The 17,706-nt window shown below is 39.6% G+C and overlaps 1 protein-coding gene across 1 annotated transcript in view; it reads left to right on the top strand.

Moving 5' to 3' along the window:
• Positions 1–11,212: 11,212 nt before the first annotated feature.
• LOC136886783 (uncharacterized) overlaps positions 11,213–17,706 on the top strand; it is an 84,648-nt gene continuing 78,154 nt past the window's right edge. The window contains exon 1 of the mRNA XM_067159589.2: positions 11,213–14,608. Within this exon, the coding sequence (XP_067015690.2) occupies positions 11,213–14,608 (3,396 nt within the window). The remainder of the gene's footprint in view (positions 14,609–17,706) is intronic.

The raw sequence follows: 17,706 nt of genomic DNA on the forward strand, positions 1-17,706 counted from the left end.
CCATGGTTCTACTTTACTAGCGATAAGTACTATTATGAGGGGCCGTTGATCTGGATTTTGGACCCCTTTAGACAAAAGCATCCTCGATTCAGGTTTGTGCTTTAGAAGCAGTCGCTTGGTCAATAATACTACTGTTTATGATAGTTTCTGGGTCGGATCCACTGATTGTTTTAAATTCATATCCTTCCATCCATCCATTCATTCTTCATCACATTTTTTATTCTGGTCAGTGGATGATTTTGAACTTTTGAATTATTACATTTCGTGCCATTAGGGGCTAATGACCTAGGGCAGTGTTATCGGACCTTTATGTTTTCTTATATATATAAATGATACGAGTAAAGGAGTGGAATCGGAGGTAAGGCTTTTTGCGGATGATGTTATTCTCTATAGAGTGATAAATAAGTTACAAGATTGTGAGCAACTGCAACGTGACCTCGAAAATATTGTGAGATGGACAGCAGGCAATGGTATGTTGATAAACGGGGCTAAAAGTCAGGTAGTGAGTTTTACAAATAGGAAAAGTCCTCTCAGTTTTAATTACTGCGTTGATGGGGTGAAAGTTCCTTTTGGGGATCATTGTAAGTATCTGGGTGTTAATATAAGGAAAGATCTTCACTGGGGTAATCACATAAATGGGATTGTAAATAAAGGGTACCGATCTCTGCACATGGTTATGAGGGTGTTAAGGGGTTGTAGTAAGGATGTAAAGGAGAGTGCATATAAGTCTCTGGTAAGACCCCAACTAGAGTATGGTTCCAGTGTATGGGACCCTCACCAGAATTACCTGATTCAAGAACTGGAAAAAAATCCAAAGAAAAGCAGCTCGATTTGTTCTGGGTGATTTCCGACAAAAGAGTAGCGTTACAAAAATGTTGCAATGTTTGGGTTGGGAAGAACTGAGAGAAAGAAGAAGAGCTGCTCGACTAAGTGGTATGTTCCGAGCTGTCAGCGGAGAGATGGCGTGGAATGACATTAGTAGACGAATAGGTTTGAATGGCGTCTATAAAAGTAGGAAAGATCACAATATGAAGATAAAGTTGGAATTCAAGAGGACAAACTGGGGCAAATATTCATTCATAGGAAGGGGAGTTAGGGATTGGAATAACTTACCAAGGGAGATGTTCAATAAATTTCCAATTTCTTTGAAATCATTTCGGAAAAGGCTAGGAAAGCAACAGATAGGAAATCTGCCACCTGGGCGACTGCCCTAAATGCAGATCAGTATTGATTGATTGATTGATTGATTGATTGATTGATTGATTGATTGATTGATTGATTGATAGATGTTAGGCCGCTTTAAAAAACAAAAATCGTCGTCATCATCATTAATTATGTTGATATTCAGATTGCAGTACACTACAAAGTCTTACATTAAAATACAGAACAAGAACAATACCATCAAGGTCAACTGTTTTACAGCAAATGGTATGTTCAGTTTACAATCTAAAATCCAACTTTTGAGGCTTCGTAGGAAATAGATTCAACAGATTCTCTTGGTTCTACAATATTATGCCTCTGAATGTTTATTGGTTTGTTTTTTGTCAGTTCCTGTGTATTTTTGTTTTGTAAAATTTCCATGGGGAGGGGTTCTAATCCCCCCAGTAAACGCCCCCCCCCCCGACTACGCCCCTGAATGAATAATATAAACGCGAATGAGCAGATTAGGTCATTTTATATGTTTGAAGGGTACACATTGAGATCAAGCTTGTATGGAAATCGTCTAGTATCACTCCCTCTCTGTAGCCACCACTGGATAGAAAAGCAGTGACCTACTTTTTTTTCCTACTTCCTATTCCACTCTACTTCTCTGAATAATTAAGGTCACCTGTTCTGCTTCCTGCGTTTACTACTACTACTACTACTACTACTACTACTTTTACTTTCAATTTAGTAAAATTGCAATTTTTTGAGTCAGCCATTACAAATGCTACTTAAACATTCGACACCGGGCGAGTTGGCCATGCAGTTAGGAGCGTGCAGCTGTGAGCTCGCATCCGGGAGATAGGGAGTTCGAACCCCACTGTCGGCAGCCCTGAGGACGGTTTTCCGTGGTTTCTCATTTTCACACCAGGCAAATGCTGGGGCTGCTTCCTTCCAACTCCTAGGCCTTTCCTATCCCATTGTCGCCATAAGATCTACCTGTGTCGGTGCGGCATAAAGCCACTAGCAAAAAAAAAAAAAAAAAAGCTTCCTTCCCACTCCTTGCCCTTTCCTGTCCCATCGGCGCCGTAATACCTATCTGTGTCGGTGCTACAGTACGTTAGGCAACTTGCAAAAAATAATTTCTTAAAGCACCACTCCTACTTTCTTCAGTTTCACTCAGGAAATAGTTGTTCAACGGCTCAACTTTATCAAACCTAAATAAGGTGCGACTTAAGAAGGGCGTAAACTTCCTTAGATTCAGCCACGGTATATAAAGCTTCGACACTGCTCAGACCTGAATATGCCATTGAGGAGTCTCACGTTTTCTACAGTACACATATACACTGCTCATTGGAGTGCGCACTTGGATTATGCGAATAAAAAGCGAGTAGTGACTTTGAACTAACTGCTACTCACGAAAAATTTGGGCACCTTGAGTGGTGAGAGCACACGCGGACGGTTTTGCATACCCTAGAAAGTGGAATTTAGAGTAGGCACTTATTTTTATGCATTCCACCTAATATCTTTATTTCGTGTTTTCCTGTGGAGTTGCGCTTGTTAGGAACAACCATAATGGTCTTGTTTGAATGGTATGGTTCAATAAACTCGCCTGATTTTTCATCACGCAGCCCTTAAACCTTATAAAATGCCGGACTGAGTGGCTCAGGCGGTTGAGGCGCTGGGCTTCTGACCCCGACTTGGCAGGTTCGATCCTGGCTCAGTCCGGTGGTGTTTGAAGGTGCTCAAATATGTCAGCCTCGTGTCGGTAGATTTCTGGCACGTAAAAGAACATCTGCGGGACTGAATTTCGGCACCTCGGCATCTCCGAAAACCGAAAAGTAGTTAGTGGGACGTAAAGCCAACATTATTATTATTCTTAATAAACTGATGTTATAAACTTGTACACACTAAAACCTCTCTGTGGTTATATTGAATGCACTTATAGGCCATAGCCAGAAAAGTTGTAGAATTTGATTTACATGGCCTTCTGTAAAAAATTACGAATGGGTTGGTCGTACTACATTAAAGGATCGCTGGTAAGTATAATATACCGTTAATTGGAGCGTCCATTCGTTTCATTTCATGAAATGTCCGATTCGTTGGCTGAATATTCAGCGTACTGGCCTTCGGTTCGGAGGGTCCCGGGTTCGATTCCCGGCCGGATCGGGGATTTTAACCTTCATTGGTTAATTCCAATGCCTCGGGGGCTGGGTGTTTGTACTGCCCCCAACATCCCTGCAACTCACACACCACACATAACACTATCCTCCACCACCACAACACGCAGTTGTCTACATATGTCAGATGCCGCGCAACCTCATCGGAAGGTCTGCCTGACAAGGGCTGCACCCGGCTACAAAATAGCCTCACGAAATTATTATATTTAATGAAACGCTTATCAGTGTTTAATTTAACATGCTAATAGTAATGTATTTTCTTCGGTTCCGCATAAATGTACAGGTACGCAGTTGCTAATTGATACGCACCGCTTTGCAAAAGAAAGAAAAAAAAAGGGGCGACTGGTTTGTGAGCCTTACCCTCTCGTTGTGCAACTTTCGGCGCATTTAGAGATGAACCCTCCCCTCTTGCCAACTCGAATCCTGGGGGAGGTATATCCTCACCTTTGATCTCTTTCTGAACTGTCTACTAAATTTTATAGGTGTGTTACACCGTAAAAGAAGACATATTTTTTACTAGATCATCTCTGTTATGGTAAGATATGAGAAGAATGCGAGGTTCGATCGAATGCCATGTTGTTTGTTTCCTTTTGTATGTATTAGTGCAGAATATAACTAGCTCTACCGCAAATGTTGCTATGTTTGATACCAAGTTGTAGAATAGGCTACATGAAAAACTTACCTGTAAGAGTTCTTGTGTTCAGGCCATTTCTTTCATTTTCGATAACTTCTTTTGGGTTGACATTCAGCTGTTTGTTTTGTTCCGTTCACACTTTAGTGCAACTTGGGGAAAAGAACACACTACAAGACATGCCGCTCATGTTTGTAATGTTTTCGGAACGTCTTTCACTCCTGGAACAATTTGGAAATGTCTCATTTTGCACTTTAAGCTCAACGATTAAACTTGATGATGACTGGGAGTTCGCTCCAGAGGCGTGGTGTTGTGGTGTCCCGTATTCCACATTTCACTGTTCACTGAGTCACAGATGCAAACAACGACTGGCATGTGTATGTGTTGTTCTGTCTGTCTGTCTGTATGTTTGTTTAGATTTCAACATTCAGAATATGGAAGGGCGTGCGGATGATTTTGTTTTCGAGAACATCGTGTCCGTTGAGTTTTGCATATGTTTTTGTTGTAGCCTTGAGTTTGAATCTTTTACTACTCTAACGTCGTCTTTGTCCTGAGTTCGATATTATCTGTGAAATAATTTGGAGTATTTTTAATTAATTAATATCGTTGCGGTGTTGAGCCTTTCCTGAAAGTACATGGGCAGATCCTACTTATTTGCCATTATTTTCCTTCTTCCTTTACCGACATCGTTGTTTGAAAATACAAAAGAGACGCCTTAAACGAGTTTATAGCTACCTCTGTGGATCAGTGGTAGAGTGTCGGCCTCCGCGATCCAAAATAGCGGGTTCAAACCCGGCAGAGGTAGTCGGATTTTTGAAGGGCGGAAGAAAGTCCATTCGACACTCCATGTCGTACGATGACGGCATGTAAAAGATCTCTGGTGAAACATTTGGTGTTTACCCGACAAAATTCATTAAATCTCAGCCATAGACGCCCAAGAGAGTTTCGGTTTACTCGGTCTGCCATCTAGTGGGCCTAGAGTAAAACGAAACTTCGAAATTGACGAGTAGACAGGCAGATGGCGTCAAATTGAAATGTCTGCACACGGTAGCTGAGGCCATACAATTATTATTATTATTATTATTATTATTATTATTATTATTATTATTATTATTATTATTATTATTAGTTTGTAAGAACCCAGGTACGTGGACTTTCTGACACATTTGCGGGTGGGGCAATCAGTCACCACTCATCTGCGTTTAAGGCAGTTCCCCTGGTTGCATATTACCTATCTCTTGTTTACCTAGTCTCTTCTTAAAGAATTACAAAGAATTTGGAAATTTATTGAACATCTCCCTTGGTGAATTATTCCAGTCTGTAATTCATCCTATAAACGAATATTTGCCCCAATTTGTCCTCTTGAATTCCAACTTTTAAGTCCCCGAACACGACCACGATCGAAAGGAAAGAACACTTTATCCTAGAGATTTCTTGGCTAGTTACTACGCGAAGGCACATCTTTGGTGTGAATTTGTGGATTTAGAACGATTTTAAATTACATAATTTGCCCTACAAATTGCCTGAAACGCTGCTTGTCCCTGCCCTAACTACTACGCAGTGTGTATTAAAATTGTAAAAGCAGGCAAGCTTGTAATTTCAGGTAACTATGGAATTCGGAACGTCTTTCCTCATTTCTAAAATTCACACGCATTGCCCGGGATTCGAGCCGCAGCTGCCGTAGTGAAAAGCCAGTGACCATGCCACGTAGTTCTCGCTCACGCCCCTTTCTTTTGAAAGTATGCATTAAAAAGAGTAACTGAAGAACTATTTGGAAAGATTTAAAGAGTCCGTTCAGTTTTTATGTCGGGGAGTAAACATAATACGGTAAGTCTTAATATTCCTCATAAAGTTGTCGCGGCAGTGCGTACCTTCTTATCGGCAGTTAAAACATGGTAATGTTTTGATGACAGGCGGAACTCGTCGCATTGACTCTTGCCTCGGTTACTGAACATTCTACTGAATTCACGAATAATACTCCTTTTCGTAAGGCATCCGCAGACATGTGACGATTTATCAATATTTGCAACTCCCTTCCTGATAACTGAACCTTTAAAAAAAGTGTCTGAGCAGACATCACAAGTATACATTTAAATTTGTTGTTTTGGAATAATTCAGTAGTGAAAACGATCAGTCATCCGAAGTATTTTTTTCTTTTTTTTCTTCTTTTTTTAGAAAAGGAGTATGCGCATGAAAGTAAGGAGGTTTCGTCTTTTGAATAGAGAGGCGTTACAGTTGTTTAATTTGCTAGCCAAAGCATGTGGGATTTAAAAAAATAATAAGTCCCGTCCTTGTCATTCGGATTGTATTGGAGGTCCTTTAGCTATGATTACGTTTCAGCCGTCGTGTAAAAGTACAAGCAAACAAAAAAATCGTATTTATTTATTTATTTATTTATTTGTTTAGTGACAGCTTTACATAGTGTTTGAGGCTCAAGTTACTTTTCAGTTTGCATTGTCAAAGCTTTAATTATTTGGACCTGAAGGAAGAATTGGTACTAAAATACTTGATCTGAGCCTGCAGAAAATCTGTAGAAATTGTTCAATGGTTTTTTATGTTTACATTCCTGGAGGAAGAGTGCAAGATGAAAAGCTTAAATAATAAGATATATGTAAAACAAAAAATGATGGAATGTACTGTAGTCGGATAAAGTCGGGTGATGCAGGGAATATTAAATTAGGAAATGTAGTCTTAGAGAAAGTGAATGAATATTATTTGGCTAGCAGAATAACAATGATATAGTCATCCATGGCATCGGCTACCATCATCATTTTCTAAAGGCAATGCCTCGTCTATGCAACCATTGTTCTCTGTCCTCAGTTCGTTGTTTCATTTTGTAGCAGGAACCATAATGAAGATTGTGTGTCAAGTCTTCAAGGAATTTTTTCCTCGGTTTTCCCCGGGATTTTCCCTTCCAACAGATTGGTAGGAAAGGTCTTATGTCGCAAGATGTATAGTCAGTGAATTGAGCTCTTTCTTTGTATCATTAGCATCATTTCTCTGTTCCTTTGAATTTCTTGCAGAAACTTTGGTTTGTTGTCATTTCAATCCCTTTAGCCTGTAGCATTCGTCTCCAGACTCGCATCTCAAATGCTTCCAGTCATTTTCAGTCCAGATCTCTGGCATTTTTCATTTGTTACCATCCAGGCTGCCTGCTCGTCATTTTCGACGTTCCGTTCTACTCGGCCAGGTGACAGAGTAATAGGGCGATCTGGCCTTTTAATTAATTTTGTCAGGTGAATACGAAATGTGTCATCAGGGATCTTTTACATAAAGTGTGGAATCTACATTATTTCCGGCTTTCAAAAATTCTACCACCTTACCTCCACCAGGTTTAAACCTGCAATCTTAGGATCCAAAGGTCGACATTCTTCTAGTGATCCACAGATAGAGCAGAAGTAAGAATGAGCTTTCTTTTAAAAAGGAATTTATCATCAAACATAAACCTACATGTTAGAAAGATGTTTCTGTAGACTTGTTGACAAAATTGTACCTTTATGTGGAAAAAATATAGTTTTGAGATAATTTATTTAAAGTTTAACACAACGCTTTACTGACATAACAAATGATGCTATCATATGCACCACAGAAATTACAGACAGCAACTGACAGCAGCTCAGTGTGAATTAAAATGTTCTCCTTCACTAATCTTTTACAAGCAGAATAGTCGTTTGACTTCACATGCAATCGCATTCAAACTATTTACACTGGTAGCAGCAGAATACAGTTTTGTTTTTGAGGCACCGCAAACATAACCTGTCAACTGTCACTGTTATCACCATGATTTTTCTTTTTCAGTTATGTGTACACTGTTTTCCAAATTGCTTACACCCTTCTCAGTATGTACAGATGTAATCTTCTTTCTCTAGTCCAAATTATTAAAGCCATCCCACTGCAGACTGGAAAGTAACCCAAGCCTCAACCTGTCTCTAATTAAATGATGATTAATGGCTTGCTTGTAGTTTTACATGGCTGTTGATAATACGATCATAGCTATGGGACTTCCAGTTTTACATAGAGTCAAGATTAAAATCAAGAACCTTCCACCTTTCAGTGCATTTATTATGTTGTCAAGGAACGACACTTGTTTATAAGGGCATGTTTCATCTCTAAATATGAGAAATCTTCAGCTTAGTAATACATAAAAATGACAAGAGACACATTACCGGTAATTAAAACACATATGCAACATTTAGCTATGTACTTAGTGTGTTTTCTGTCATGAAAGGTAAAAATGAAGCAGGGGAAATTCTTCATGATTACAAACTGTAGTTCCATATGGTATGTTCTAGATCTTGTACCTCCCTGCTGATCCCTCTTGAATGTGTGTTGCCTCGCCTTGCTACTGGCAGTCAGTTTATAATTGAGAGGAATTTCCCTTGCTTTATTTTTACCTTTCATGACAGAAAACGCACACGGTACATGGCTTAACGTTGCTTTTAAAGACTTTTAATCGCTTGCCAGTGAAAATGATATAATATACAAGCTTTTTTTTTTTTTTCCGCACGAAGAAGATAACAACCACAGCATATAACATGCTTTTTAAAGGACTTTTTAATAATTTATTATGTGTGTTTTAATTAATGTGTGTCATGTCATTTTTATGTATTACAAAGCTGAAGATGTCTCGTATTAGAGATGAAACACATCCTTATAAAGAAGTGTTATTGTTTGATAACATAATAAATACATTGGACGGTGGAAGGGTTTCGATTTTGAGATATATATATTTCGTATGGCATGAGGATACATTGTTACAATTTGGTTATTTACAAATATGTACAATTACACGAAAAACAGTTTCATCTATACACACAGAACCAGTAAGTAATAAACAAACAATATTTATACATTTGAGCTCATCAATATCTGCATTGCTGCTAAAGTTGAATGTCCAGTTTTGTTAGCCAACTCACAGCTTCATCACTGGCCTCGTGGATATCCTTTATTGTCCCACTGAATCTTCGGAGTGGGCACTCCATGACGATATGTTGAACGGTCTGAGGCACGTCAGAGCAGTCTCAATAAGGGTCGCTGGTAATCTTCCACTTGTGTTTCCAGAAGTTGCATCTGCCATGTTCAATTCTGATCCGATTAAGTGATGACCAGATTTTTCTGGGTAAGTTGAAACCAGGAGGTTGCATAACTGGATCCGAAATTAGACCTAATCTGTCAGGGTTTGAAGCTGCCCATCCATCGCGCCAGGCAGTGTTAGTATGAAATTCATCTTGGGCTAGCCTCTTTCCTAGTAACCAAGAAGGGTTCGTAGATTTCAGCCTGAGATCTTCATGTAGGCAGTCTTGATGTATTGGTAAAAGAGGATTGTCATAGCATTTAACCCATTCTTTCTTCAGTGCCATTTGTCTTTGTGAGAAGGTGGAATATTTGAAAGAACTGGTAACCAATCCAAAGGTGTGGATTGGATGGTTCCTGATATAGTCCTCGTTGATTAAACAGTGTCAATACGGATACTTAATAAAGTTCATCAGTTGTAAAATTCAAATGACAAGGACGGGACTTACCATTTCAAAATTCCCATATGCATTGGCCTGGAAATAAAAATTTGTTAACGCCTCTGTATTGAAAAACTGATTGCAGTTTCCCCTTTAAATAAAGAGATTTTTAAAAACATTTATTCTTTAGTTTGAAATAAAATGTTTTTTGAGGAGTGGAGGAGGCCTGTTAACCACACCCGTGTGACTGGAGTGGAACGATGATGATGATGATGATGATGATGATGATGGTTGAGGCATTCATCTGTTCAATTTGGAAGAAAGTATGCTTTCCCATATATAATAAATAAGTTGTAGTACTAACAAGTCGGAACAATTTCAGGAAAGGACTTGTACTGAGAAAAAAAGAAAAGGTTCCCGTATTTCATGTGCTTAACATGACTAACCTCCCAAAGAGAAATCCATGAGAGGGTTTTCTGATCAGTGTAATTGACACATAACAGTAGTTAGTGGACTTGCTATCCTTGTAAATACTTTCCAGTCAATTTGATGTGTTACTGTAATATTTATTTAAGGTTTTCAGCAAAATGTTGTTCTTAAAATATTTTGTTAAATGGAAACTAAGAAGCCTATCAGTTCTTTTGTTTAATGATGTTTTCTTTCTGTTCTTTTGTTGCAGTCTTGGAAACCACCCCCCTCAAGATGAAGAAAAGTTGAGAAATGGGAAGAAAGTTAATTTTTTTTGTGTTGCTTTGGAGGGATCACTTTTTTTTTAATATTCATAAACATACAATGACGAAGATCGGGATTCAAAAAAATTAAGAAAACAACAACTACAAAAAAAATAGGAACAAAGAAAGGAAGAAGTAGAGGAACGGAAACAAAGGATCAGGAAGGAAGGATTGGAAAGAGGAAACTCGTCAAGCAAACATAAAACGAGAACACTTTTTTTTCTCTCGATTTTACTTGTATACCACTAGTTCTCAGGGAAATTACCAATAAATGATTCTTTTGTTTTTGATAGTCAAAGGAGATCCTAGTCGAACCAAGGAATCCAGTATCAAATAAAGAAAAAAAAAATCCATTTCAAGCAAAGAAAAAAAAATAGAAACAAGCCAGTACAATTTTTAAAATAATACAGTTATGCCTTAAATATTATCAATTATTTCTTTCTCCTCAGAAATAACCAACCGTACAATAGTTTTTATGTTGAAATAGTGCTACACTTACATAACAAGAACAGGAATAATTTTTTATAATATTGCAGATATATCTCTTTATACATATATATATTATATATATATACCACATACAATATACACCACTGTTTCCATAGTTGTTACTGGTTTCTGTTATTAAAAGCGCAATAGCCTGGATTTTTTTACAGGATTGTTAAATGTTCATACACACAAAATACCAAAGAGGGCAGTCCATTGTCAACAAATCAGGTTCATTAATATATATAGTTATTCTTTGATGTGCTCATTAAAGTGATTTTTTTTGCAACCTCATTAAGTAATATAATACCAAGGTTTTCGTTGTTACATTTTGTTATAATAACTTTTTTTTCATAAAAGCAATCACTTCTTAATACCTGAGATAAGTGACTTATTGAATAACTCCCACAAATAAAAAATAAATCAAATGTACAAAATGGACACTTTTTTATTACTATTACTGCTATAAACTTAAATAAAAAAATCTGCAAAATATCTGACAAATGTACAAATCATAAAGGCAATTTTAATCTGTGTGCGACTGGTATTAATAAATGGTGTACCAGAGTAATATTGTCTTTGTCGAGAATGAGTGATGATGAGGCAAGAGAAAGTTGCCTGGAGAGGACAAGTTATCCTCTGTTCCACCCAAAGAAGAGTAAGATGTTGTCTCGAGGTCGAATCGACATGTACGGTATGGGCATGGAGGAGCCGAGAGGCCTTGGCAGCATCGAATCCTTCCCTCTCCCTGCCGACAGCTCAGAGGAGACCAAGCGACGCACCAATCAGGACGCAGGTCCTTCCTCCTTGCAGCACATGCAACACAGCTCTGCTGGCAGTGGCGGTATAAACCCTTTTGTAATGAATCCACTGCTTGCAATGGGTTTCCAGCTGCCACAGTTGGCTCTCCTGATGCAGCAGCAGCAGCAGCAACAACAGCAGCAGCAGTCACAGCAGCAACATCAGCAACCACTACACCACCACCACCATCACCAGCAACAAGCGCAGCAGCAGCAGCAGCAGCAGCAGCATCATCATCATCAGCATCAGCATCACCATCAACAACAGCATCAATTAAACCAGTCTAACCTCAACCTGCCATCTTCTTCTTCATCGTCATCTTCATCCTCTCCTTTCAATCCCCTACTCCTGCCACACATATTGGCATCCAGTTCTAATTTGGGAGAAATGCACCAAAAGTCCTGGTCTCAGTTTGCCCCTCCTGTTGTAGAGAACATTCCATCTTTGCAACCCGTCCCCTTGTCCACGCCTCAGCCCCCAGTCATTTCAGCACCACCAGAGCCAATGACAGGTACAATCATGAGTGCTGGAGTCAACTCAAATGCAATTCCTCGTTTATCGGTGAAAGGTCTTGGGGAGAAACAGCCGATCGTTGCCCAGAAAGACGATATAGGACCTGGTAAGCAGCCATTCGTTTGTGACCTATGTCGGGAATGGTTCTTCTCGCGGGAGAAGCTCGTCATGCATCTAGTGATGAACCATTCCATGCAACACTGCCGCTTTTGTGCGGAGCTCTTCGAATCCAGAGAGATGAGGGAAGAACATGAGCTCAGTGTTCACTTGCCACTAGAGTGCGATATGTGTCAGGCTAGCTTGCCATCGCAGGAGACTTTATCAGAGCATTACCTGTTGGGTCATGATGTCCGGAATTGCCAGTTCTGTGGGGTTTTAGTACGACCTAAGTCGTACTATGCCGTCCACGTTCGCAGGAAACATTTTGTGGCTCCTGAGGTGATGGTAGAAGAGGGGAAAGTGCGAATTGTGCGACGTTGGGACACTGGAGCTAATGGTGCTTCTGCTTGGACCTTTACATGCCATCTTTGTGGTAAGGAACGTAAGAGAACAGAGACATTTGGGCATTTTTACTCGTACCATCGGCTTTCTCTGTTGTGTCTCATACAACTTTTGACTGGTGAAGGGGTAATATTCTCAGTTCAGGGAACACCAGCGCCTTCGTCTAGCAATGTACAAAGTAGTGTAACAGCCAAAGGGACAGAATTGGGTCTCTTGTCAGGATTAGGGGATGAATCTTCCAATAATGATGCCTCTCATAACTCAGGGACCGCAATCAGCAGCGATGATTCACTCCGTCGCCGCTCATCTACTTCATCATGCACCGTGTGTACAAATCCGTTCTCAGTGCAAGTGCCAAAACCTGCCCACGATCTTTTCTGCCGAGGCCTCACCTTGTGTCGATACTGTGACAGAACGTTTACGAGTAAGTCAGCACGTAATGCGCATGCAGCCAAGGATCACGGTGATCTCGTGTGTCGCGTCGGGTGTCCACCCGAAGTGTCGTTCTCTCAGGAATACGAACTTTCTGCTCATTATCTGCAAGATCACAACCTGCATATGTGCCATTATTGCAGTAGTTTGGTACCGACAATGCATAATCAGTTTACTCAGCATCTGCGTACGGTGCACAATTGTACAGAAAACAGCAGTGCTCTAGAAGATTTTGGCAGCGGAATAGGCATTGATCTCTTCCAGTGCAAATACAGTGAAACGAGCCTGTCGGTCAGTTGCTCGTTGTGCAATGCGGACATTACTTCGTTTATGAAGGACATCAATTCTATCTTCAAACACATACAGTATCACAGTATAGGGCTGCCGTCTGCTTTACATTTACTCGAAACAAATTTAATTTTTGACATAGATCTCTGTACTACTAAAAAGGAAAAAAATGTCAAAAGTCATGAGCAAGATTTCAGGGATTTTGAACTTAGTGGAGGTACTTCCAGCCTGTGGGATAGCTTGCTTCCTACTGAAGCAGACGTACAGTCAATAAAAGCTAGAAAAAGCAAACCAGGTCCTAAAAAGTCGAGTGCTTCTAATGCAAAGAAAATTAACTATTTGAGTGATCAGGAGGTATCGATGATGACCAGTACTGTCGAAGAAGGAAACAGCAGAACAAGAAGCGAGGGAAGCAGGAAACATTCCAAAGAAGCAGATAATGCAAAAGAGAAGAATGGTGAAAGGCACGGGGCCAGCAAATCAACAGACGATCCCAATTTTGATTCTTCAAGTGAACTTGCAAGTTCCGAAGATGAAGAACAGTTTCTGCCCTCAGAGGGTGAAGGTGGCGATAACGATATATCAGATGAAGATGATGAAGAATATACACCTGCTAGTGATAGAAAAACAAAACAACACCGAGCAAATGCCGAAGCGGAGGCGACCGAGGCAGAGTTTGATCCAGGAGAGGTTGAATGTGTCTTCACTGATACTAGTGATGAAGAAATTGAAGAAAATAATTTACCCTCAACAGTTAAAATCAAGCAAGAGCCTGACGATGGCAGAAGAGAACTAGAAAGTGGAGGTGGAGATTCAAATTCGTTCAGTGAAGAGAAGCAGGAAGAGGGAGTGGGGGCAAGCTCTGTGATCAAGGAAACTCCAAGGTCTGCGTTAAGATCAGGACCTGAAAGTGAACATGTTATGGAGCGAACAATGCAACAAATATTTGGAGCGGAAAGAAGTCAAGGAAATTTAAACGAGCCAGGGGACCAACTGTTACCCGTAAAAGATCTTGTAATAAAACAGGAACTCGAAACAGACGGACCAACTATTAACAAGCGGAGCTTGGCTTGCGACATCTGTCAGGGCAACTTTTTTGCCGAAGAAGGGGCGCGAGAATTGGCTCGGCACATGAGTTCCTTGCACGGCTTCTCGCTGCGACCGTACCGTGGGAAACAAGAGGCCTTCAAGAAAGCGGACTTGTTCTCGTGTCCTTTTTGCATGGTCCAGGCTCGAACACGCCCCGCTATGCGTCAACACGTCCAGCAGACTCACAGCACGGATTTGGAGAAGGAGGTGCCAACTCCTCATCTGGCGTATTCGTGCCGTCATTGCAAGAATCTGTTTTGGCGCATTGCAGATCGTGACGACCATCAAGTGAACGTGCATAGTGATCAAATGATGAACTTCTTCAAATGTCATGTCTGCCTTAAAGTCTTTTCCAGTAAGGTAAGTTGATACTTTTCTCTCTTGCTTACATCTAATAAGTAGGGGGCAGATTTTAGATTATTTGCATATTTTATTCCTTAGCTGCAAATGGTATTCTTCTTCCTCTTCCTAATATCCCAGGGTCTGTACTATGTTTGGAATTAGCCCAGTTTTACTTCCAGGTACCATTTCTATTCGCTGTGGTGATTTGTAGCGTGTGTTAAGACAAACACTAACGTCCAGTCCCTGAGCTCGAGGAATTAACCAAAGTTGCCCTGGTGTGGTGTACAAGCACTTGCCACTTCTTTCTGTCAAAGTATAGTTTCTGTTCTATGTCCTCCACTTGACATTCCTCTTGCTGACTTCCAATTTCACTGTGTCTTTCCATCGATTCCTTGGCCTTCTTACTGATCTCTCTCCTTTCACTTCTCTGTCAACGTAATTCCTGGCTGTTCTCATTCTGTCCATCCTCATAACATGTCCAAACCATTATAGTCTACATCTTCCTAAAAGTTCGGTAACAGGTATTTTGATGCCAGTCTCCTTCCTCTTTGCTTCATTTCTAATCTTGTCCTTCTTAGTCTTTTGGTTCATTGTTCTGATGAATTTCATATCTGTTGACTGGATTTTACTATTGGCCTTGTTATATAGTGTACATGTTTTGAGTCCGTAGGTGAGAACTGGAATGAAGTAGGTATGAAACATGGTCAATTTTGCTTTGTGAGGTATTTTGTCATCCCATAGTAGATTTCTCACTTGAAAATAAAACTGAGAAGTTTTCAAAGTCCTATTAAGTATTTCCTGTTTTATTGTGTTATCTTTTGAAATGATATTTCCAAGGTATTTGAAGTTAGAAACATTTTTGAATGTGTACCTTTCCTTTTGATAGTCATTTCAACATTTCTTGTTTTACTGATGTTTAATCCATGTTCTTTGAACTTGCCATTCGAAAGATTGTTTCTCCTCTACTTCTGCTTCATTTTCACCCCAGATCAGAACATTATCTGCAAATATTAGTGTTTTGTAGTTGAATGTTCTCTTGTTGTTACTGATCACTTTCCTCACAGTAGTATTGTGTGTTTCCTCCCCTGACTACGATGATGGACTCTTGCGCTGCGACATGTTGTTGTTTGCTGGGACATGGGCACCCACTCCTCCAGCAGTGCTGGTCACATTCCATTCAAGTTGTCAACATTTTGATGTTGTTTCTCGCAAACCTATCCCATAGATGCTCGATGGGATTGAGGTATGAGCTCTGTGATGGCCACTTAAGTGTTTGTACTCCCAACATTACTAAGGAATTCTGACACAAAATGAGCAACATATGGGCAGGCATTGTCTTGCGTCAGTCTGGCGTTTTCTTCAACAAATGGAGCAAATGGGATGTCATGCTCTGTTAACATTTCCTCAGTACATCGGTGCACATTCAGAAAATTCCATTCATGTTGCTTGGTACTGGGGAGTAAGCTGCACATCAGTGGTGGGTCTTCATGACCTCAAATTGGCTTCCGGAAGTAGTCATCTTTCATTACTCTCACTTCAAGTGATGTTTCTTACTGCCTCAAGACGATTTCCTGGGCGCCATTAGCGATGCGATCTCGCAAAGCCTGAAGGACCAGAAACCTGTCATCTCTGGCAGTTGTAAACCTCGTTGGCCTTGTCCACATCATCTCTGATTGGCACAGAGTTCACAAAATTGTCTCGGAGCATGCTGGACACTTGCAGTTGATGCACCAATCACATTAGTGGCATAACGAATGCTTCATCCATACTCGATTAACACAATAGTTTTCACAGCATTTTCTTGGCTAAGAGGAATCTTTACCTAACAAATGTGAAAGATACACTGAATACATTTTGTTATTTGTGACAAACACTTTCCCATATATTGGTTGTCGGTCAATAGCTTCCGCTCCGGTGTTGCAAAAGCTTTTAGGTTTTGTTGTCTGCAGATGCAATAACATAGGGGCCTAGTGCTTAGGGTTGAAAAGTAGCTCATGGAGTGGCGTTTATCATCATCATCCCATATCTCTAAAATTGTTGAATACTGTTTTTTAGCTCACAAAACCTCCCTAAAACTGTCCCTGTACGTTAGTGTTTGTTTCTGATTCAATTTTTACAAAGTAATCCACTCCTTTTGCCGGTCAGTGTATTTGTTCATGCAGTCGGACAACATTCAAACAGTGCACTGTTCAGCTTGAATAATTGTGTTTAGTTCCTTGGCAGTCAACAAAGGGCATTGCTGAGTATGCTGAAGTATAATATTGGGATGGTATGAATATGAAAGCTTGAGGTTAACAGAGCAGATTACTAAAACAAGAAGCCGATGTTTCGTCTACTTCAGTGGATTGTGACGGTTCTTATGAGAAGCCAGGTTATTGGGTATCACATATTTCATTGTTAAGTATTGTTTAATAACATCCTGTGATATCAAAAGATCATTCTCATCATTTAAAAATAGTTCTCTAGACTGTAGACATTTTTTGTTGCCTGTTAAAAAATATGTAGAAGTTAATTGCAGTTCCAACGGAAATAAATAAAATTAAATCTCAGTATTCTTATGTATAATTGAAGAACAGTGTTACTTTGAAAATATGTAGTCTGTATTCATTTATTGGACCACAGTTTAGTACAAAGTAATAGAACTGAGGATTTAAATTTACATTGATTAAAATATATAATCCATCATTAATAGTAAATTGCTTAAAGCCATTTTTGATAGTACTGATTTTTTTTAAAGATTTAGTGCATGTATCTTGATTTTAAGTGCATTATCTACATGGATGCTTATTTTGCTAGGTTTTTTAGTACATATGAATCTGTCCTCTGGTAAATAAGATATGCTATTGCAGTGAATTTCTCTATTGGTCTCGTGTGTGTGTGTGTGTTTTTTTTCTAAAATCTTGACAGCCTTTTTCTTTGCTGTCAAAAGTTCATCGTTGGTGATTCTAATAGTCGCACCTTATTACTCTTGTAAAACTATTTTGCTTTACTTGTTGTAGACATCCACGATTATAAAACCTGTAGCTTACATTTTTACAATTATTTTTAATATATTAGCTTTGGATTTCAATATTACTTTTCCTTGTCCCTGCTGTAAATGGAAATTAATTTGTCTG

Source organism: Anabrus simplex, chromosome X, assembly GCF_040414725.1.
Source record: "Anabrus simplex isolate iqAnaSimp1 chromosome X, ASM4041472v1, whole genome shotgun sequence".
NCBI lineage: Eukaryota > Metazoa > Arthropoda > Insecta > Orthoptera > Tettigoniidae > Anabrus > Anabrus simplex.